The sequence below is a fragment of the Palaemon carinicauda genome, chromosome 11 (assembly GCF_036898095.1).
Source record: "Palaemon carinicauda isolate YSFRI2023 chromosome 11, ASM3689809v2, whole genome shotgun sequence".
NCBI lineage: Eukaryota > Metazoa > Arthropoda > Malacostraca > Decapoda > Palaemonidae > Palaemon > Palaemon carinicauda.
Genome location: NC_090735.1, coordinates 7,645,659 through 7,670,359, shown reverse-complemented (window position 1 = coordinate 7,670,359; position 24,701 = coordinate 7,645,659). Strand labels below are relative to the sequence as shown.

The 24,701-nt window shown below is 38.3% G+C and overlaps 1 protein-coding gene across 1 annotated transcript in view; it reads right to left on the bottom strand.

Annotated features, from left to right (window-relative positions):
• Positions 1–24,701, bottom strand: part of LOC137649951 (2-hydroxyacyl-CoA lyase 2-like) — a 72,819-nt gene that overhangs the window by 16,593 nt on the left and 31,525 nt on the right. Inside the window, exons 4-11 of the mRNA XM_068382919.1 lie at positions 23,445–23,589; positions 16,773–16,937; positions 14,625–14,736; positions 9,222–9,322; positions 5,281–5,439; positions 4,853–5,022; positions 3,489–3,647; positions 2,399–2,532 (exon numbers count right to left, since the gene is read on the bottom strand). Coding sequence (XP_068239020.1) covers positions 2,399–2,532; positions 3,489–3,647; positions 4,853–5,022; positions 5,281–5,439; positions 9,222–9,322; positions 14,625–14,736; positions 16,773–16,937; positions 23,445–23,589 — 1,145 coding nt within the window. The remainder of the gene's footprint in view (positions 1–2,398; positions 2,533–3,488; positions 3,648–4,852; positions 5,023–5,280; positions 5,440–9,221; positions 9,323–14,624; positions 14,737–16,772; positions 16,938–23,444; positions 23,590–24,701) is intronic.

Sequence of the window (24,701 nt, the reverse complement as noted above, 5' to 3'; positions counted from 1 at the left end):
CTTCTTCACTTTTCTCACTACCTGGCCCATACGCACTGACAAACGCCCAACATTCCCTACCCAACCTAACCCTTACCCACATTAACCTAGATGATATCTCCTTCCATTCCACTACTTTACCTGTCATCCATTCACTCAGCAATAACGCCACACCCTCTCTCGCTCTTCCCCTTTCAATCCCAGACACTCTACCACACATTTCACCAAACATCACTTCACCCTTTCCTTTCATCTTTGTCTCACACAAGGCCAATACATCCATCCTTCTACTTCTAAACATACTTCCAATCTCACATCTTTTACTCTCTATCGTACTACATCCACGCACATTCAAACACCCCAAAACTAGAGTGCGGGGAGCAGTCACTCTCCCCCCAGCTCCATCTCCTTGTCGGTGTCTCGTAGGAATTTTATACAGGAGACTTGGAACAAGACACCAACACATGTTTGCTTTAATGGATGAAAATGGAAATATTATCAACAAAAGAGATAGTGTTAAAAATTGCAGAGGAATTCTATACCATGCTGTACAATAGTGATATAAGAAATAACTTCAACAATGGAAATAACAAAACACCTTAGTCAGTACCAAATGTAATAGTAAGAGAAGTAAAGAAAGTATTAAAGGTATGAAAAGAGGCAAAGCATTGGGATAAGATGGTCTAACAATTGATTTAATAATAGATGGAGGAGATTTCAAAGTAGTAAAACTTGTTGAGCTTTACACAAAATGTCTGCAAGAATGCTTTATACCTACAGCTTGGAAAAACATACTAATTCACAAAGAGGGAGAAAGTAAAGACCTGGAAAAATGATTGCCCAATAAGTTTACTCTCAGTAATATACAAGATATTTACAAGATCATATTAGGCTGAATAGAAAGACAGCTAGACTTTAATCAACCACGAGAGCAGGCAGGATCTAGAAGTGGTTATTAAACAACTGACCATATCTATGTAATTAACCAGCTAATGGAAAAATCAACAGAGTATAACCAACAATTATGTATGGCATTTCTAAACTATGAGAATGCTTTTGATCCTGTCAAAACTTCAGCAGTAATGAAAGTCCTGTAAACACAATGAATAGATGACTCTTATGTTAGAATATTTGAAGATATCTATATAGGAAGTACAGCCATCCTGAATTACACAAAGACAGTGAGAAAATACAGATTGAGAAAGGGGTTAGATAAGAAGACTACATCTCTCCAAAATCATTCACAGCATGCATAGATGTTTTTAGGAATTTGGATTGGGAAAATGTAGGAATTAATATTATTGGGGAATACCTTAACAATTTAAGGTTTGCAAATGACATAGTTCTGTTTAAAATCATGGGAGGAATAGCAAAAGATGATTGAAGATTCGAATAGAGAAAGCGGAAATGTAGGAGTGAAAATGAATATGAGTAAAACTAAGATAATATTCAATGAAAATGCAGAGACAACAAATAAGGGTTAGAGATGAACCTCTAGAGATTGCTAATGGATATACGTGCTCAGGATACACAGTAACTGTTTCCCCAGGACATGAGAAGGAAATTAAAAGAAGGATAAGCATGGGATGAAGATTATGAAAAGTAAAATCAGATGGTCCTACCAGTATTAACTTACGCAATGCAACCTTGGAACCTTACTAAAGCCTTAGAACATAAGGTAGTTAATACTTAAAAGAGCTAAGGAAAGAATAATGATAGGAATAACACTAAGAGACAGAAAAAGAGCAATATGGATATGAGAGCAAACTAAAGTATAGGATATTCTAACATGCTGTAAGAAAAAGACATGGACATGGGCAGAACATATAATGAGAATGACAGATAATAGATGGACATTAAGAATAACAGAAAGGGTTCCTAGAGATTGCAAATATATATGGGGAAGATGATGGATTGATGAGCTAAGAAAATTTGCGGGTATAAACTGGCATAGAAAGACCATAAACAGATGAGAGTGGAAGGATATATCTGAGGCCTTTGTCCTGCAGTGGACTAGTAAAGGCTGATGATGATGATGATGACAATATATCATTGACTTTAAAGGTCACTATGAGTAGAGGAGGCAAAGGACAGGACAGTGTCCTAGAGACCGATAATTTATACATGTGATCAGCGAACCAAGCCCCTCTCTACCCAAGCTAGAGTCAAGGAGGGCCAAACAATGACTACTGACGAATTAACCGGTAGACATATAGGTTTCTAAAAAACCCCCATTCCCAGCTCACAGGGATAGTGAGGTTTTGACCACTAGTGAGAATTAGCTGTCACAAGACCTGAATTGAACGCTAAACTTGTGAACCATCCATTTTTAATGTACCATACCATACCACAAACTGTTATTCCCATACACATCCTTCCATCCAACAGATATTTTGTCTGAAAATACAAAAGTACTGACCTGAGTATATAAGCAGCTGTAGCAACAAAGTCTCCACCATCCGCAACAAGAATTGCATCATCAGGCAAATGTTTTTCTAGCTCCATGAAGACTTTCATAGGATTTAAATGCTTTTCGGGAACTACCTCTGCCATCTTTAAAAGAATATAAAAAATAAATTTACACACCGCTAATTTGTAGTACATGGACAGTATTTTCTTCAGTTTCTTCTATGACAAATGTGAATATCGAAAATGTTATAGACCTTATTACACTTACAAACCAATTAACAGTACATTACAAGAAAAAATTTTACTAATTAAAATGCCACTTTCATCAAATGTAGTAGCAGCTACTAAGGGTAGATTGATCTAAAAGAAAAAAAGTCAAAATAACAAATAAAAAATAATGCACTGGTTTTCAGCCACTTTATCTGACATATAAATAAACCTGATCACTAAATTCACACCAAATCTGTGCAATGATGCTATTCGGACAAAATATTTCCAACCAATCAACTATTAGGAAACTTTTCCGAGATAAAAGGACATCCCAGCTAGTGAGTGCAAATCTGCCTCATTAAAAAAAGTGAGTATAGACACCTTTCCGGACTGGGTAAATTTATAACACTATCAGAAAGACCCTTGTACTTCTCATCAGCTTCTTCTTTAAGCACCAGCTTCATTTCTAAGTGGTTGATTTCTTATTCTCTACAATGTTACTCATCTATTCACTGATTACTTTCATCTAGATACCTCAGTATATATTAATATAAGTTACATACATTATCACCCACATCCTTAAGTAAGCTTGCCAATGTAAAACATGGAATTACCTTAAAATAAAAAGATATACCCTAACATTCAGCATATTTTGTCTACATTCAAGAAAAAGATATAGTAATATAAAATTCAGACAACCTATTCTTGAAGTTGGTAGATAATTACATGAAACTTGGATGTTATGAAAACAGGAAAATATGCATTTGATACCATCAATACAAAAACAAAAATTTAAATTGGTCGTAAGGTAAAATGACCTACAAAAAACATAAATCAACTTTTAGGAAAAATAAGAATATGTAAAATTAATATATAAAAAGAGGCATTACCTTCAAATTTGAAGCCTCCTTTGCTTCATCCCTATCTCGGAGAGTGGCAACCCACTCGGGATCACACTTATAGTCCATTATATGAGCAGCCAGATCCCTGACAAAAGTTCCCACATCTCCTAAAACTGCTACAGTTGGCTTCCAAAACATATCAGCATTCTGTGAATGAATCATTTAATATTTAAAAACTCATATTTGAAAGTAAATACTTTCATGGTATAAAGAAAACATAAAAACTAATTATTTCAATACTTAGTGACGTTCATTGTCGTTCCCTCCTTGGAAAAAGAATTCTGTAGCTATTCTAATCACTACAATATATTGCCATGTGATGGTCATACAAAGGACAAGAGTTGTATATGGTTAAGAACAATAACAAATCTAAAAAGTAATTTGTATTTTTCCTAGTACAAAGCAGTGTTTTAAATAAGATTTCCCATCTCAACCGCCCCTCTCGGTGCTACGCATAAGAACAAAAGTGGGAGATGGTGTTGGCAGTGTCAAATTCAGCACAACAAGAGAAATGTTTAGTAAGACACCAACTTATCCTCCCCCTTGCCAGAAGGATAAGAGACTAGCTTCTTGACAAATGTAGTTTGAAAAGAGAGATGCTCCCTTGTGCAACTCACCAGTATCAGATATCCGACAAGCATTTAACAGCTGTATTCCCTTCAGAGAGGAACAACAAAGAGGTAGAACTCTTAGTCATTCAAACTCTCCTCAAACCTTATGCCAGCTGTGCTGAAAACAGAATGGTTCCATAACACATAAAAAATGGCTTAAGTAAATTTTAATCATTTCAATTTTTTCTGGGAAATATTACACAATACTGTAAAGTACTGTGAAACCTACAAATTTGCAGATCTGCAGTGAAAGGGTTAAAGAGAATAAGAGTAACCATGTAGTCCTCACTAGGTAGTCCTCTGTTATGACTACAGCCTCAATGGCTGTAAAGAGCTATAAAGGGCAGCGTTTTATTCGGATGATGAGAGCTGCTGAAATTTCTGCTTAAAATCTATGGGTCAGGGCTGTCCTCTCCAGAGGAGGAAGGGCAATGAAGTTTAGGAAGATTCATGGAAATAATTACTATTATCATCACTAGAGAGTCTAACCACATTTAAACAATGCTTAATCAAATCATCAGTCATACTATAGTAATCATAAAAGCATATTAAAATACCATAACACTATCACTCATTAGGGAAAAAATTCCTGTCCTTAATCTGCAAACTATTAAGGTAGATTACAAATTGAAAAGGGTAAACATCTTTATTAAAAGATGAACTGCAGTGAAACTATACTCCCTTAACAAAGCCAAATTATAAAAGAGAAGTACAAAGAAATCAAGACCACAAGATACTAACCTTGTACAGTTGCTCCTTGTTGCGATTCACAGCAATAATTTTAGCCTTACGTCCCAAACTTCGTCCATAACCCAATCTAAAATCACACACAGCACCAGCAAGTATAATAACATCAGCTTCCTTTAAGGCATCTTTTCTACACTGCCTCATTTGTATAGGACTTTTCTGCCCTATAATGACAAAAAAAATCCAATTAAAACCTTCAGTTACGATATTAGTATTATCTTACTAACTACAATAAGATTCATGATTTAATGGTTTACTGATAACTGTGACATCAAAATATCTAGGATAAATATACAGGCTTGAAGAATGGAAGATAAAGATAAAATTCCAGATGGAAATGAAGAGCTAAGAAGAAAACACAAAACACCAAACTATCATGAGATACCATATATCAATGATAGCTTATGCATAAAACTACTTACCTAGTAAACCTCTGGACATTCCTCCAAGGAAACATGGTATACCAAGTCTCTCTAACGACCGCCTCAAATCATCCACAGGTGTTGGTGGAAGGGTAGACTGGCTTCCCAAGACGAATACTGGCTTTTTCGCTTTTGATATTAGCTGAGCACATTGGTCAACTAAAAAAAAAAAAAAAAAGGTATCATGATAAAAAATAATGCACAATCACATATCCAGATCAGTTGATGTCTCATGTCAAATACACATCAGTATTTGTCTTCTATTACTGTACATGAATGATCACACACAGCCTTTAAATAAGCTGAGGGGCTGAAAATGGAAAGAGTATGTTACTGCCAGATATGATAAAGCAAGCATTAAAAAAGAACAAGTTGAAATTGCAAATTAATTTTGTAATCAAAATAAACATTCAGCCATACAATCAAATAACACAAATATAACAGATTTCTAAAGTACTGGTAATTTGTATATTTCCTAGCTATACAAACATAAATCCTTTGAATAGGGAGATGTTTTCAGAGTGAGCTATGAGTTAGAATGCTCGTTGAATTTGTTGACGAGGTAGTTAGCAACCGTTGGTAATTGTGGGTGGGAATCCTTGCTTTTCAATCTGTTGGAAGAGCCTCACTTTAATCTTCTAGCTCAGGACTGAGGGGAGGGGGTGAGGAGGAAAGTTTAACTTATAGGACTCAGGCTTTTATAGCTCGGAAGGATACAAATTAGTTTAAAAATTTATTTGTTCCTACACCCTATACAAACCTTTTGTCCTTTAAATATGGAGACTCAATGCTTAGTGGGTTGTAAGTACCCCTAAAACCAAACTGGTTTGTTTTATTTTTGTTCCCTGGAAATGTCTATCTGCAGGAGCCCCTACGGGAGAGGAGAGGACTCCAGCAACTTCCTGTCTGTCTCTCAAAAGGATGAGTAGACTCATAGTGCCCGGTCTGTCCAAAATGAATTGTGCATGATCTAATAAAGAATCCCATCCAGAATGATATACCTGGCATATGATGATCAATGGGTTAGTACAAATTCCACAAACCTCCCCATCATTAAAATGTATGGGGGAGATAGTTCTTTAGATTAAAGAATTGAACTCAGAAGTGTAACTTAACATCATCAAGTCTTGTGAGTCAGAAGTCTGTCAGACGACCTTCTCAAAGGCTTGAATGGAGTACAGTTGAACCTCACAATAACAGACTAATAAGGGGGAAGGGGTGTCTGATACCGCCAATAGTCCAGTGTATTCGCAAAAAGTTTCCCGAAGCATAAAATCAAGCAAAATTATATTAAACTCTACTATATAGGCTATAGGTCGGCCATATATGCCCAACATGTGAGTAACATAAAAAAAAGCAGGTGAGATTAACACTATTTTGTTTTCACCTTTGAATGTCATAATTAAGGAATATAAACTAAACAAAATTCATGAAAATGAAATAATATAATCAAGGAATGTAAAATGAAACTCACGAAAACAAAGATTACTTCAAGCATGGGCCATATCAAAACAGATTGAATACAGCACTGAAAAACACTAGGAAGTAATCTGGGTACTACTATTACTTCTTTCATTACATTCAAGTTGAAGAAAATCATAAAATAATGTATACAAGAATGCAATAAAACAATAAAATAATTTCTGTATGCAAAAAAGTCCTCAACTTACAAACTTAATAGGTTCCAACCTGTTTGTAAGTGGAATTGTTTACAAGTTGTATTTTTTTAAATTTTGGCCTAGAGTAGGTTTCACTTAACTCACATGCCTATGATTTTCATCTGCAAAGGTAAAAAAAAAAAAAAGTCCCATTTCATATTGCAAATGTCATCTTGCTTACTGCAATAAATTATATAATACTGATTCATTACTGTATTTCATTTTGAATTTTTTATACAATATCTTATATTTATGACTTCAGTTAGATTTCTGTTTGTAAGTGGAATTTTTGCAAGTTGGGGAGCTTAGGCTGATTGAATATACCAAGTAGTAATTCAAGAATGATTTACAGTAACATCCATTACTATCTATACAGCAAGGTGATTTGATTATGGATGAAAGATAACCAATATGCAGTGCACATGTCCAATTGTTTGTGAACTGTACGTTTCTATCGTATAATGAAATAATAAAATGATAGACAAACCATTATAAAATCTAATACAGTAAGAAAATATTTGCAGTAACCTGATATTTATTTCACATGATACACTACTATTTGTTGACTTTTGCAACTGGAAATCCCATGCACGTGAGTTAGGTTAGGCCAACCCTAGGCCAAAATTTAACAAATGACTTACAAACAGCTTCTTGGAACCTATTAAAATTGTAAGTTGAGGATCTTCTATAGAGTATAGAGAGAAATTTAGAGTCAATATGGGAGGAAAAATTTCCCTAAGGACGAAAGACCTCTTGCCGGTCGGTTACAAGGCTTCAACATGGAAATAATATTCTATTTTGAAGCCGAATGACTTCACCAAGGAATTCTATCATTAATAGGGAAAGGGGAAGTGGCTAACATCTGAGTGACTGGGTCAAGGGTGATAAATGGGGTAACATAGAGCACAATTTCAGATGTGGCTACAGGTGCAGGAGCTTTGCCCACTGGCACAATTGAAACTTTACAAGCCTTTAACAATCCTTTTGGGCTTAGGGGGATACCATCAGTCACTGACACTACTGGTGTCAACACAGGAGACACTTGCACAAGGGGTACTGTGGGAGAGGTAGCCATAGCTACTAGCTACCACAACAGCCATAGAGAGCCTAAGTGAAAACCTCAGGTGGTCCAAGCCTCCCTTAAGGCAAGCTTATCGTCAGCGGTTTATACGGAAAAGGGTGGAGAGCCTCCAACCTCGACGGGGTGCGACAAACACTGGGGAAACCCCACACAATACCATAACCTGAAAAGCCTGCCAATGTAGATCAGATGGCTCCTTGCTCCTGATGCATACTTTCTGGGGACCAAGCCAGGGGTATATGCGCAGGGGCTGCGGTGGCCGGCACACTGAGTGAGAAGACGGAAGAAACTAAAGACTTTTACGGCTTCTTCTCGCCTTTACCAAGACACACCAACAGACCCCAGAGAAGGCTTAGATTTTTTCCCAAACTCAAGGTACAGTATACACATGCCACAGCACAGAAAGCGAGGATCTACACTCGGCACACAGGCATGATTGCTAACAATAGTGCCCCCTACAAAAAGCACAGGGTGTTGATCTACAGCTGGTTTATGCATAAGCTGGTTGCAATGTCCACCCTTTCCCAGTAAGTACGAATTTCTTGCTACCTGTCCATCACCAAAGCAAACAACAGCCAGTATTGACTTCCTGAAAGAAAAAGAAATTCAAAAGTTTGATTGAGGGTGCAACAGTACTCCAATTCAGGTTGCGGCTGAAAACAAAAGTGGAGATCTTTCGAGAGATGGAGGTGCTCGGCTTCTCACCCATGCTCAACATCTGTCATTAAAACCTTAAAAAACCAATTCAACGGCCATTCCAGCTCTCTCTGAAAACATCTCCCTATTTAAAGAACGAAAGGTTTGCATATGCGCAGGAACAAACACTGATTTTGTGTTCGATCATTAGACTGTATGCTGTATTTTAGAGGCATTATTTACAACCACTTCCCATATAGTCCTCTGAAAGACATAAAAGAAAACCTAAGATAATTTACGAAAAATTTAAAATCTTCAACATGATTTTTCGATCATTAAATCAATCTACCAATTTGTAGAAGGAAAACTATATATACTTGGCTTGAGGTTATTTATAAAAACTAATTCCTGGATTTCAGCGTGACACTAAAATTTCCAGGAACCAGGTCCCACAGATAATGCCTATTTTATTTAAATCTTCTAAATAGTTATTAAATAATGGTACTCATCAACTCCAGCAGCTTACAAGAGTTAAAAATATGAAGGTAATATCCAATTATTCTTACCTACGTCAATTGTTGCAAATGGTATGCTCAATTTAAGAGGTTTGGTATCCCTGGGTTCCCATGCACCAGCGAATAAGTTACTGATGTAGTTATCAAGGTACCTAGGAAAAAAAAAAACAATCACTAGCCATATGAAGATTTGAAACAATGTAAATGGATCACACAAGAGAAAATTTACAAATACATCAATTGTTTATATAAACAATACCTATACTGTATCTACCATTTAATCATTGAATATGTACAGTATCTTTAATTATATTGTTTCCCCTGCTCTAGGGCCAGTATTTCAGTATACAAACCACATGCTCGGTGACTATATGGAAGACCAGCAAGTTCAGACTCATTTAAACATGCCAGAGCACCTCAGCAGCTGAAAGTCATCTGCTATGAGTGACATCATGCACGGCGTCCTAGAAACGAACCATCCTTTCAGTTACTGTTGGCGTACCTATGTCACAACAAACCCTCAACCACCATTTGTGATCAAAGTTATATAAACAATGCTCCTCTTTCCTGCAAGAAGCTAGGGAAGGAGGGAGGGTGGGTTTTGGAGACCCCATAGCTACCCCAAAATAACTTTTTCCTTAGTCAAAAACACTTTTCTGGGGGTTAAAGGTGTTGTGTGGTCACCAAGGACTTAGTAGCAGAGTATTAATAAGTAAACTTATGCCCATTCTAGGACAAATGACAGCTACCAACCACAACTTACAGTTCATGCACACGTTTCCTTAAGTAAGAAGAAAAACTAACAAGTCTGACTTTTATTTCACAAGGATGACTGACGAATACTGGCTGCTCGACATTCCATTATAATCTTCTTCTCCTGAAGGGCCTGGTGATTTACCTTCCCTCGGAACTACCATTGCATGAGTTATGAATGGGCCAAATACCAAGCATGAATATTGTTCTGCTTTGATTTGTTTCAGGTAGTGTTTAATAAACAACCTATTTCCAGACCAACCAGTAAAACTTTGGATGTCTTGATATAGCATATTAGGGAGGGAACGTTAGTGAAGAGGTAATATTTCTCAAATCCTGGGTTTTAGGAATGCAGACAGGATTAACTTTTTAATTAATGAGGTCATCAAAATTTGGATAGCCTCTGTTGAAAGGGACTTGTTGGTCTGGGTATTTTCGGACTACCTTTTAAAGACTTGGATTTCTCTAAGTATAATTTTAAAGTCGACACTGGACAATATTGCTATCCTTTGACTCTAGAGACGGAATATAGAGTGGATCCTGTCTCTGAAGAGGCTTTTCTTTTTTGGCAGGAAAAAGAGAGAGAGAGAGAGAGAGAGAGAGAGAGAGAGAGAGAGAGAGAGAGAGACCCGGAATCAGGATTAAGAGACGACCTAGGATTATTGTAATAAATTCGTGGTCCCTCCAAAAGGCTGCCAATTCACCGACTCTTGCACAGGGGGAGCATACTTCCCAGATGGTTCACTCCATACCTTACTCATGGAATCGCACCAAAACAGATATGGAATCACAATTGTAAGCTAAACCCACCTGTTAGAACCGAGACCAAAAAAACTTGGAAGCATCCTTACCGGCCAGAAGCCTAGAGTTGGATCCCCCTAATTCTGATGACCAACCCTTGATAATAATTCCACCAAAAAAGGTTCAAACCATCTTCATGATGTCTGAGATCATTCAATACTCTCACATATAGCTTTGAATGCAAATCCTGTACCTCTCAACAGTGATCCCTTCTCCCATCCATCTGAGCAAGCAGAAATAACGAATGTGGAAATATCCACATCATTTAAGAGACAAAATATATTAATTATGAATGTGGAAATATCCTCAGCATTTAAGAAGCAAAATATATAAATAAACAAAAAATATATATTAAGATAAGAGAATATTACCCATAGAGTAGGGACAGCAAGATGAAAGGAAGTTGTTAAAATTAGGAGAGGGTTGGAGTATGTTGAGAAGTAGAAATAGAATAGAGATAGGAATTTAGATTTAAACTGGGGGAGCAGTTTCCCTAAATTCAAGAGCCCTCTTACTCCTCCCAATGTTTCAACATGGAAACAGTATTTCTTATTGAAGCACAATGATTTCATCAAGCATTCTCTTGTTAAGCGTACTTTTGGGGACGGAGATATGAACATCAGGCGAGTATAAAAATAAATTTAATTATTAATTTCCATTATTTGGCCACCATTAGTTTTTGCTCTCTCCAGTAATGTGGGCCTTTTTATTTAGTAGTTGCTTGACATCCTCACTTTACTCCATTTTCTTCATGCTACTGCCACTTTTTGTTAATTACAGTTCTCTTGATTCCTGCCTTGCAAGACAACACACCCACTGGTTGATGAACTGGTGTGTCAAAATGGTAACCACTCAGCTCCCCCATAAAACCAAGTCCGTGAACCCTCTTTTTCTCGGGGTCACTTAGGTTTTGAGATAAAGCGAAGTACGATATGGTGCCAAACCAGTGGTCCAAACAAGATGTTGTTTGTAAGTTAGTCATTGTGGAGTCTTTCTTGGCAGTCGATTCAGATGAAGAGACAATCATGCTTTCGGTGACCAATCTCTCTACTAATATGCCAGGAGTCAGTGTTATGATACCCATATCAATTGGTAGGGGAAAAGGGTTCCATGCCTAGGGGACGTACCACCTGATGGGAGAGAGTTGGGGTTAAACTCCTTTTGTTCTTGGAGAGTTTTTAGGCCCACAGATCTGGTCATTGACACTGTCGATCACTTTGATCCCCTAAGTGCCTGTCAATGGCAGTTATGCCTTATATTACTGGGTTTCTCAATGCTTTCTCTAGGCTATTTTATTTCCTGATCAGGGTAAGACAATTACAAAGATACTCAGTCTCGGGGTTTTTTGCTTCAGCTAGTTTGGGCCCTTGGTCTAGCTCGATTCATCTTCCCGTCGAGGAGACCATCTTTCATAGTCTTCTGTCACCTCCTGATTCCCCTGTCCAAAGGGCTTCCCTAGGTCTAGCATTTGCCTTTGATGACTGGGCTGCTCCATGTACCTCTGAAGGGTTTACACTATCTTGTCAGAAGGACCCTTGGATGATGGTCTGGAGAATGCCTCCATGAGGAGGTGGCCAGAAGGGAAACGTGACGTACAAAAATCACATCCTGGATATCTCCCTTGTGAGACCGCCCCTACGAAGAGTATTACAGAAATTTGATTTCCTAAAGAAGGAAGAGCGCCAACAGGTTTTCTTGATTTTGAGGATAATCCTGACTGCCAAAAATCTCATTTCGGTTCCTTCTTTTTCTTCCTGTATACCAACTACTGCGCTGATGCCCAATTCCTACACTCGTTGCAGGGAGAGGACTGAGAACAGTCATACCCCTACAATAGATGCATAAAGCACGAGGATCCACATGAACCCCGCTCATGAAGGTGCTGCCCTTCTGTTTACCAACTCCGAGGAAGGACCGCATGTCCACTCAAGGTTTCTCTATCACAAAAACACGCACACAATTTCACTGTAAAAGAGAAGGAAGAAAATGGTTCAAACGCTAAGGAAGGACGCAGAGAATACATCTGTACACATAGGAGGCCGAAGTCAAAATGGCATTTCAGTGTGCTGGCGAAGGGCGGACCTTCAATTGCTACCCACCAGTAATTACCGACACTCCTTGTTAAAATTTCAACTGATGAATTCCAGTTAAGCTAAAATCATACTCTTATTGAAGGATAAGGATTTATATCTAAGTAAATGCTCAAGATAAATATTTAACAGCTTAGATTTATTTGATTATTTGCCCGTTGATTCATTATTTTTAAATATTTTTTTGAGATGCATAAATGAAAAAAAAAGCACAAAAACTGATCATTGAATGTGTTGAGGTGGTTTGGCCATGTTGAGAGAATGGAGAATGGTTGTCTGCTAAAGAAGGTGATGAATGCAAGAGTTGATGGGAGAAGTACAAGAGGAAGGCCAAGGTTTGGGTGGATGGATGGTGTGAAGAAAGCTCTGGGTGATAGGAGGATAGATGTGAGAGAGGCAAGAGAGCGTGCTAGAAATAGGAATGAATGGCGAGCGATTGTGACGCAGTTCCAGTAGGCCCTGCTGCTTCCTCCGGTGCCTTAGATGACCGCGGAGGTAGCAGCAGTAGGGGATTCAGCATTATGAAGCTTCATCTGTGGTGGATAATGTGGGAGGTTGGGCTGTGGCACCCTAGCAGTACCAGCTGAACTCGGCTGAGTCCCTGGTTAGGCTGAAGGAACGTAGAGAGTAGAGGTCCCCTTTTTGTTTTGTTTCATTGTTGGTGTCGGCTACCCCCCAAAATGGGGGGAAGTGCCTTGGTATATGGATGGATGGATATCCATTTACTTCAAACTACTAACTATGGAATTCTTACTTAGATTTGACTGCTGAAATTTTGATTCACAGTTTTCTACCTGTAGAAAAATGATAAAAGTGGCATTTGAAGGTTGCCATTTTTAAAGCTGAACAAACTTGTTTGTCAGACAAGAAAAATTGTGCTCATGACAGCTGGTATGATGAGTTTCTTTTAGGAAATGGTTAACAATAGGTATTAGGTTGGCCATGGTACCAGCCACCCATTGTGATACTACCACTAGAGAGTTATGGGGTCCTTTGACTGGCCAGAAAGTACGAAATTGGATCTTTCTCTCTGGTTACTGTTCATTTTCCCTTTGCCTACACATAAACTGAATAATCTGGCCTATTCTTTACATATTCTCCTCTGGCCTCATACACCTGACAACACTGAGATTACCAACCAATTCTTCTTCACCCAATGGGTTACTGCACTGTAATAGTTCATTGGCCACTTTCCTCTTGGTAAGGGTAGAAGGGACTCTTTAGCTATGGTAAGCAACTCTTCTAGGAGAAGGACACTCCAAAATTTAACCATTGTTCTCTAGTCTAGGGTAGTGTCATAGCCTCTGTACCATGGTCTTCCACTGTCTTGGGTTAGAGTTCTCTTGTTTGAGGGTACACTCGAGCACACTATTCTATCTTATTTCTCCTTTGATTTGTTAAAACTTTTACAGTTTATATAGGAAATACAGTATTTATTTTAATGTTGTTACTGTTCTTAAAATGTTTTATTTTTCCTCGTTTCCTTTCCTCACTGGGCTATTATCCCTGTTGGAGCCCCTGGGCTTATAGCATCCTGCTTTTCCAACTAGGGTTGTAGCTTAGCAAGTAGTAGTAATAATAATAATAATAATAATAATAATAATAATAATAATAATAATAAGGTAGTTAACCTTATAAATAAGTTTCCGTAATACAGTACTGTAATATGGAATAAGTCAGTACTATGGCAAAAAGGGACTATTACTATAAATCAGAGAATTTGTGTAGGCATGCTACAACTTAAACATGAGAGAATCTAAAGCAGGAAATAAAAATCAGGATAAAATGTTCATAATCTCTAAAAACTTACCAGGTAACAATCTTCTGAATCAGGGACTTTCCTCCACCAGATGATACAATTTCCTTAGCTACAGTCTCATATGGGTAAAGGACATCAATGGGGAATTCAATGAAGACAGGGCCTTAAAAGAAATTCAAATGCAGTAATTTAGTTACCAAAACTTTTTGAGATTTTATCAAAATCAAAATGAAACTATCAATATCAGGAAAACAATAGAAACTTTTATAGCAGCCTTTTGGTTTCCTAACTATGCAAAACTACATTTTATGCAATTTTCATCACCTAAAGGCAGACATGGAGAATCCTTTTAATTGACAAAGCTCATAGTAAGATATCAATAATTACCACTGAATTAGGATGAGTTTTCCAGTTTTCCTGGAAATGAGCAGAGCCAACAATACACAAGATGGATCTGAAGGCATGCACATGCATACTTGTAATAATTGAGTTTCTAATACACAAACATATTATACTTATATGAAACAGCTTTTTTTTCATTATAAATGAAACAGCTTACAAGTTATTTAATCCGACAAAATGGATACAATAACCGAATAATTATTAGAAACCAAACAGGAAAATATAGAATATGAAAAAAAAATTTTCTCGACAGAATAATTCATTTCAATAGATAAGTTCATTGCTGTTCCTAATCTGGAAGAAACACATTCGACACCTTAACCTGGAAGAAAAAATCAAAGCCCTCCCTTTCAGCTATAATAATACCACTTTCCCACATGATCCCTAGCCATATGCGCCGCTGTATTGTGGCAACATTTAGCAAATTCATGGTTCGCCAATCGTGCATGGGGGCACTATAGTGAAACGTGACAAGGGAGCACTCGTAGGAGCATAAACATTCGTTAATGGTTTTCTAGAGGTGGGCACGTGATCCTGTACTGCAAGCGCTGATGCACGCACAAATGAGAGTGCGTCTGCTATCGGGTCGTGTAAAAGGGGCGCGTGAGCATATGCTGCATATGCTGGAGCATGAACACTCACAAGAGCTCTCTTTGAGGGTTCACTAACAACTGCCAATATTCATAAATAGGCAAAACCAACAGCTGGATTTAAGGCCTTTAAAGATTGACTGATACATTTCTTCTTTGGGGAAGTGTAGCTGGTTACAAAATGAAGAGCATCAAATAAAATTAATAAAAATATGCTAACAGTTAATTAATGGTATAACACAAAAGTGTGGATGACTGTACTGCTCTTTGAAGATAAGTTTGTGAACCGCTTTATCTCTAAAATTAGAGCATACTATACATAAAAAAAGCATTTTCTTCATAATTGTCTTTATAATGGACAATGCTCACAGCCACCATCAATATATCAGTAATATTGATCTGGACATTAAATTTGTGTTCCCTCTCCCAAATACTCCCATGCAACCTATGGATCAAGTCCTATTATCTGAAGAACATGTTAATGTAGGCTATTGAGGTGACAGAAAAGAAAGACCTCAGAGTATTCTAAAAGGGTTTCAAAATTCCCAACATCACTTGTTCCTACGCAACATACAAACCATCGTCCTTTAATTAGGGCGATTACTTTGGTGCAAATGGGGGGAGGGAAAGGCGATTGGAGTTGTGTTAAAATAAGAACATCCTAGGCAACATCCTAGCATAATAGACCTCGTACGCTACTGCATTTGCCTGTCGCACGAAATTGACACTACCATACAATTTTATTATCGCAAGATTAAAATATCCCAAGTCGGGGATTATATAAAGTCAGAAAAGCATTACATACTACACTAAAAGTTTGAAGTCTTGTAGGAAGCAAAGAAATCCCCCCAAAAAAGACAGACCTGATAAGAAATAATGAAACAAATGCACATGATGCAAAAGAATGGAGGGAATTAATTTAATTTCTAATTCCATAAAGGGAGAGGCTAACATAAAGAGAGTTCAAGATTTGTATTTTCATACGAACACGTTACTAATAGTAGTGATATAACATTCAATTGTGGGCAGAAAATCTGTTTACTGTATCAAAAGAATGGAGTAGAAGAAATGTATTCAAAATAATAACACAATACATATGAAGTAAAAAGAAAAAAATGTGTGAACTGCAATACATTTCTTTAATCCTTTAAAAATTTTGCTCATTAAAATAAAGTATCATGATACCAAAGAATTCTCTTCTACCTACCTGGTGTTCCTGATTGAGCTTCTTTCAGAGCTTTCTGGACTGTAGGAATAATATCTCTTATGCACGTTACAGTGGCGTAGAATTTGCAGAGGGGTTTAAACAAGGAAATCTGATCAATATCTTGTAAAGCTCCACGACCCTTTAGGATTGAGGCAGCAGCTCCACCTGTGGGAAAGTATTTTTATAAAACCTTAAGGATTCTAACAACGTAAGTAACTTGGATTTAAGTTTAAAACTAACCTCAAAACCTTAATATACAGAGTGAGATTGTCTTCATGGAATAAATTTCCTAATTTGGTGATGCATATCTGTCAATGCAAAAAAAAATATACACAAATCATCGACATTTCAGCACAATTATTGCACGGCAATTTTATCGTGAAATCTCAAGGGTATCTTCCTCAATTTGTAGATCCAGAAATAATTCAAAACAGCTTCACTTCTATCATAACTATTACAAAAATCTGAATCTTATTTTAAAAAGTTGATCACATTTTTGTGTGAATTCTTTCAACACATTTAATAATGAAGAAAACATTCAATGTAAATACCCCATTTTATTGGAAAATTATTTCCAAAGTTGGTTTCTATCAACATGGCTACCTCAATGGAAGCATACAGATAAGAGATATGCATATGGTGCAAAGAGTGGTAAAATCAGAACTACCTACAGAACTGTATTTGAATAACAAAATCAAACCTATTTCCTTAAACACAGATACTGATAGCAACGTATCTTTACTTTTATTTTATTTTGACACTTGCATAATCATTTCCATATTCCTGGAGCATTATACATGAATGAAATTACTGTAAATATTCTGTCGAAAGGTCTTTTATAGTAGCTTTTAGTGAAAGGCTTGAAAAAATCTAAACAACTGTCAGATTCATTCTTTAACTGTATGAACCAATTCTAAGAAACCACATACACTATATCTCCATAGAAGACTGCTCAGATGTCATTGGCCGTTCCATAATATAACAACACCATCATTCATCTTTCTATACTGTATTCCAAGATATTCTCGTTCTCTATCCTCATATATGTTCAGCTCCATATATTCTATATTTTTCTAGTCTTCCTCTCCTCCTTCCTCCAACAAATTTAAATTTGCATAGGCCTACATTTCCTATCACCCCTTATTTTCTTATTGAAAAAAAAAAGCATCTTGAAACAAAACATTCATCTTCTTAACCTGTGCAAATGTTTTGACCCCACTATATACTATATAAATTTCTCACCTTCTTGGACATTTCCTCATAGACATAATCTACGCAAATTACATACTGTATATAATTTTTGTCTTGCATTCAAATTCAACATCATTATTTCACTACCATACAAGACAGTTGGTTTCATAATCATTTCGCACACTCAAAGTACTGTATTTGTTCCCACAGATGCTCCTCTTATTTTACAAAAATGCTTTCCAAAATCCTGTTTGCTTCCCTGCTTCACGACCCATTTCATAAAACAAAAATGTCTACACACCAACTGAGTACTTCCTCCTATCCTCCTTAACGTTATTCTTTTCTTTTCCCTGCTTTCATTCATAGTCACTACCTCAGAGAGATAACATTTACTTTCAAATCTTATAAACACTTTTAAAAGTGTCTGCAACTCCTTTTCTCACACCAACTAACACTGTATCACTAGCAAACATTAGTCATTTGACACTTGGTAAACATCGTAAAATTTAGAAATACTGTAATATGTATTTTCCTTAACCATACAATCCTGAGACCTTTAATAGAGTATGACTCCAGCGAAGCTGGAATGGCTGTTTAAACTTTTAACGCAGAAGAAGAAAGAATAGTAGCTAGAGGGACTCGCTAGGAGGTGCGTTGAGACAGGCAGCGTAACTTTGAGGTTTTAGGTTTGCATGGCTATGAAAAATACCATTAGTTTTAAGATTTGTGATTTGTTCCTTTACCTAATACAAAGCTTCAATCATTAATAGACTAATCCTTAGGAGGGAGGAGTCACTACATTCAATCTAGCAATTTACTAACAGGGGAAATGTCACAGAACTTTCATCTTGGGGAAGAACAAAAGTGAAGACTCCTGTCAACCTCCTAACAACCCCAGCATGAAGATGTCACAAGCATTAGGCTAGATCCTTACCCTGGTATGTGATCGTGGATGAACCTATGTCCACAAGGATATCGTGTCTGAATGAGAAATTATGAAGAATTGGAAGAATGCATTTCATACTTCCTTCCCTTTGTCTAGGAGGATGGGGGAGACACTTCAACACAAAACTTTTCACTTAAAGAAAAGTCACTCGATCGTAAGGCTAGCCTATGATACAGTCTATAGCGGAGCAACTGTTTCACCCCCAAAGGGAAAGAGGAGAACAGCCAGACATTCTATCTCTGGGTAGATGGAGGATCACGTAAATAACTGCGAGCTCCAGAGAACCTAGCTCCGAAAAGCCAGCACACTCTGGTGACAAGTCGCACTGGAAAATAGATCAGGATCGTGACATGCCAGTGGTTCGCAATCTTGATCGAGACTTGACACTGGCGTGGGCTCGTGAAACGAGACTTGCCCCGGCATGTGCCTGTGAAACTAGACTTGCCTGGCGAGAGCCCATTAAACGAGACTCGTCCCTGGCAAGCGTTTACCAAACGAGATTTGCCCCTGGCGAGTGCTCGTGAAACAAGACTTGCCCCTAACACAGGCTTGTGATACGAGACTCGCCCCTGGCGCATGCTCATGAACGACACTTACCCCAGGCTCACGCTCGTGGACGAAACTTATCTCTGATTAAGATTTACTACTGGTGCTTGCTCGTGATCGCAATTTGTTATTAGTTCGTGATCGAGTGCGAGACTTCCCAAAGTGTGATAACTTATTTTCCACACTATACCTTGTGGGACAGAAAGTATGAAAGTGACACAGACAGCTGTGCTGAAAGCTTGAGTCGGTGTCTGCCAAAAGGCTCCGAAGGGTCAGCGAGTTCAAAAAGATGAGGATACAGATGCCTATCTTCGCACTGAGAAAGTTCAGGGAGCGAACCCGTTCTGAGAGAAGGAAGTAATGGGAAAGCGTTGTCCTGAGCACTATCTTGCAGATCCTCAAATGAAAGAGGATCCGTTGCTGCCAAAGGTCTAAGGAAGCTAGCTCCCTTTGCTACTATATTGGTGTATTGCCTATTAGAGCCCTTAGGAAATAAATGCTCGGGTCTGTATTTACTTTTCACTTGCTAACTAACCTGCTTGGAGGTGTCACTTCCTGGGCAGACAGGGGAGGAAATACGACTTGCAAACGTTTGCTATATCATGCCACTCTTTTAAAAATGTGCAAACTCCTTCAAGTCTATCTAGTGTAGCTTTACTGAGAGTGACATAGCGAAGGAACTACTAGAAAGATTAGCAGACACAAGCTAACTTCCACTTAAGCACATGAGGGTGCCGAGAGGTACCTTAAAAAGCAAAACCTCCCAAATTGCTAAAGACAAATTCAGGCAATCACAAAGCAACTACTTCCAGTAATCAAGGGTTAAATGTTGAATCAACAGCCCTCACTAAGAGGCAAGTTGCTTGCGTGTGTCTACCGATAAATCGGCAAACATAGACTGAACAGACTTCCTTTCTAGATGATTTTGATAGAAAGACTTCAGAAAAGTTTGACTCCATAGCAGTAAAGGTAAGCCCCTGGCTACAGTTTCTTACCTTTAACCAACCTAAAGAGTTAATAGAGTCCTGAGTCTAATCAAGTCTTCAACTCAAGGAAAAATCCCCGAGACGCGAGCATCAGCAGGAAAAATCCTAAGAGTAAAGTTTCATTTGCCACAGCCAGTGAATGTGGAAGGACACGTCTGTCTCTAACCAACGCTTAGATCAAAGTGAAGAAGATAAAAGTGAGGGGGGGGGGTGCTGCTTCACCCCACGACCACTGATAACAACCAGAATGGTTATTGACACCTCGCTTAAAGTTTTATAGCTGTTTGGTCGCTTGCGATAACATCTATCCATCCATATACCAAGGCACTTCCCCAAATTTTGGGAGGTAGCCGACACCAACAATGAAACAAAACAAAAAGGGGACCTCTACTCTCTATGTTCCTTCAGCCTAATCAGGGACTCAACCGAGTTCAGCTGGTACTGCTAGGGTGCCACAGCCCAACCTCCCACATTTCCACCACAGATGAAGCTTCATAATGCTGACTCCCCTACTGCTGCTACCTCCGCGGTCATCTAAGGCACCGGAGGAAGCAGCAGGGCCTACTGGAACTGCGTCACAATCGCTCGCCATTCATTCCTATTTCTAGCACGCTCTCTTGCCTCTCTCACATCTATCCTCCTATCACCCAGAGCTTTCTTCACACCATCCATCCACCCAAACCTTGGCCTTCCTCTTGTACTTCTCCCATCAACTCTTGCATTCATCACCTTCTTTAGCAGACAACCATTTTCCATTCTCTCAACATGGCCAAACCACCTCAACACATTCATATCCACTCTAGCCGCTAACTCATTTCTTACACCCGTTCTCTCCCTCACTACTTCGTTCCTAACCCTATCTACTCGAGATACACCAGCCATACTCCTTAGACACTTCATCTCAAACACATTCAATTTCTGTCTCTCCATCACTTTCATTCCCTACAACTCCGATCCATACATCACAGTTGGTACAATCACTTTCTCATATAGAACTCTCTTTACATTCATGCCCAACCCTCTATTTTTTACTACTCCCTTAACTGCCCCCAACACTTTGCAACCTTCATTCACTCTCTGACGTACATCTGCTTCCACTCCACCATTTGCTGCAACAATAGACCCCAAGTACTTAAACTGATCCACCTCCTCAAGTAACTCTCCATTCAACCTGACATTCAACCTTGCACCACCTTCCCTTCTCATACATCTCATAACCTTACTCTTACCCACATTAACTCTCAACTTCCTTCTCTCACACACCTTTCCAAATTCTGTCACTAGTCGGTCAAGCTTCTCTTCTGTGTCTGCTACCAGTACAGTATCATCCGCAAACAACAACTGATTTACCTCCCATTCATGGTCATTCTCGCCTACCAGTTTTAATCCTCGTCCAAGCACTCGAGCATTCACCTCTCTCACCACTCCATCAACATACAAGTTAAACAACCACGGCGACATCACACATCCCTGTCTCAGCCCCACTCTCACCGGAAACCAATCACTCACTTCATTTCCTATTCTAACACATGCTTTACTACCTTTGTAGAAACTTTTCACTGCTTGCAACAACCTTCCACCAACTCCATATAACCTCATCACATTCCACATTGCTTCCCTATCAACTCTATCATATGCTTTCTCCAGATCCATAAACGCAACATACACCTCCTTACCTTTTGCTAAATATTTCTCGCATATCTGCCTAACTGTAAAAATCTGATTCATACAACCCCTACCTCTTCTAAAACCCCATTGTACTTCCAAGATTGCATTCTCTGTTTTATCCTTAATCCTATTAATCAATACTCTACCATACACTTTTCCAACTACACTCAACAAACTAATACCTCTTGAATTACAACACTCATGCACATCTCCCTTACCCTTATATAGTGGTACAATACATGCACAAACCCAATCTACTGGTATCATTGACAACACAAAACACATATTAAACAATCTCACCAACCATTCAAGTACAGTCACACCCCCTTCCTTCAACATCTCAGCTTTCACACCATCCATACCAGATGCTTTTCCTACTCTCGTTTCATCTAGTGCTCTCCTCACTTCATCTATTGTAATCTCTCTCTCATTCTCATCTCCCATCACTGGCACCTCAACACCTGGAACAGCAATTATATCTGCCTCCCTATTATCCTCAACATTCAGCAAACTTTCAAAATATTCCGCCCACCTTTTCCTTGCCTCCTCTCCTTTTAACAACCTTCCATTTCCATCTTTCACTGTCTCTTCAATTCTTGCGCCAGCCTTCCTTACTCTCTTCACTTCTTTCCAAAACTTCTTCTTATTCTCTTCATATGACTGACCCAATCCCTGACCCCACCTCAGGTCAGCTGCCCTCTTTGCCTCACGTACCTTGCGCTTTACTTACACATTTTTCTCTCTATATTTTTCATACTTCTCTATACTATTACTCTGCAGCCATTCTTCAAAAGCCCTCTTTTTCTCTTCCACTTTTACCTTCACTCCTTCATTCCACCATTCACTGCCCTTCCTCATGCTGCCTCCAACAACCTTCTTACCACATACATCACTTGCAATCCCAACAAAATTTTCTTTTACTAACTTCCACTCCTCCTCTAAATTACCAGTTTCTCTTACTCTCACCTCGTCATATGCCATTTTCAACCTTTCCTGATATTTACTTTTTACCCCCGGTTTTATTAGCTCTTCAATCCTCACTACCTCCCTTTTACATCCACCTACTCTATTCCCCCACTCTTTTGCTACAACTAATTTTCCTTCCACCAAAAAATGATCAGACATACAGTCAGCCATACCCCTAAACACGTGCACGTCTTTCAATCTTCCAAACATTCTATATCCATAGTAAAGAGCGAATGGTTTGTATTTGTGTAGGAACAAAAAAACCTTTAGTGAAATACTAAATATTTCCAATCTAAAATAAAATACTGCAATATCTACAATATGTTACCTAATAACCACTAACAGAAAATTCTTAAATGCACACATTACCTATGAGGAGAAGAGGACTTTCAGCCATTTGAGCATTCTTGACTGCTGTAACAGTGTTGGTAAGTCCAGGACCAGCAGTTACTGCAGCAACTCCAACTGTGCCAGACATACGAGCTACAGCATCTGCTGCAAATACTGCAGCCACCTGTGTATTAGAAAAAAAAATGAAACTAGAGGGGTACTCAGTATAGTGCACACCTCCACCACAGAAGCTTATTTCTTGACCTTTTGCTCAACCTTGACTTTGACCTTTGACCTTAATATGTATAAGTTGCATTGGTTTTTCATACATCAAATATGAACCGAGTTTGATGTCTCCGTGACAATGATGTGCAAACTTATGCTTATGACTGATTAAGTAAATTGGACATTTTGCTTGACCTTGACCTTCCAAAATTTAATCATTTCCAGCTTTTTACATAACAGTTAATCCCTACACAACATGAATTTCTTCCAACTTTGATGGCGGAGGTAACTTGCAAGATGAAAAGTAACAGAGGATGAACAAATGGATATCAAAATGTAATCCATAGTACAGAATTTATTGGAATATTCTAACAAACTCTTTAAATGATTATGAAAAATGTTATTTTCATTAGTAAAATAAATTTTTGAATATACTTACCCGATAATCATGTAGCTGTAAACTCTGTTGCCGACAGAAATCTACGGTCGGGATACGCCAGCGATCGCTATACAGGTGGGGGTGAACACCACAGCGCCATCTGTGGTCAGGTACTCCAGTACTTCTTGTCAACATCACCTCAATTTTTTCCTCGGTCCACTGGTTCTCTATGGGGAGGAAGGGTGGGTCAATTAAATCATGATTATCGGGTAAGTATATTCAAAAATTTATTTTACTAATGAAAATAACATTTTTCAATATTAATCTTACCCGATAATCATGTAGCTGATTCACACCCAGGGTGGTGGGTGGAGACCAGCATACATGTTAACAAAGAAGCTAAGTATCCCGTATTTTATTTTATTAGTTATTCAAAAATAACATAAAATAAATAAGTACCTGGTAAGGAAGACGACTTGAACCATTACGTCTTCCTTACTGAGCGTAGCGGTCCTCTTAGGATGCTGAACGACTCTTAGGTGCTGAAGTATAAAGGGCTGCAACCCATACTAAAGGACCTCATCACAACCTTTAACCTCGGCGCTTCTCAAGAAAGAATTGACCACCCGCCAAATCAACAAGGATGTGGAAGGCTTCTTAGCCGACCGTACAACCCATAAAAAGTATTCAAG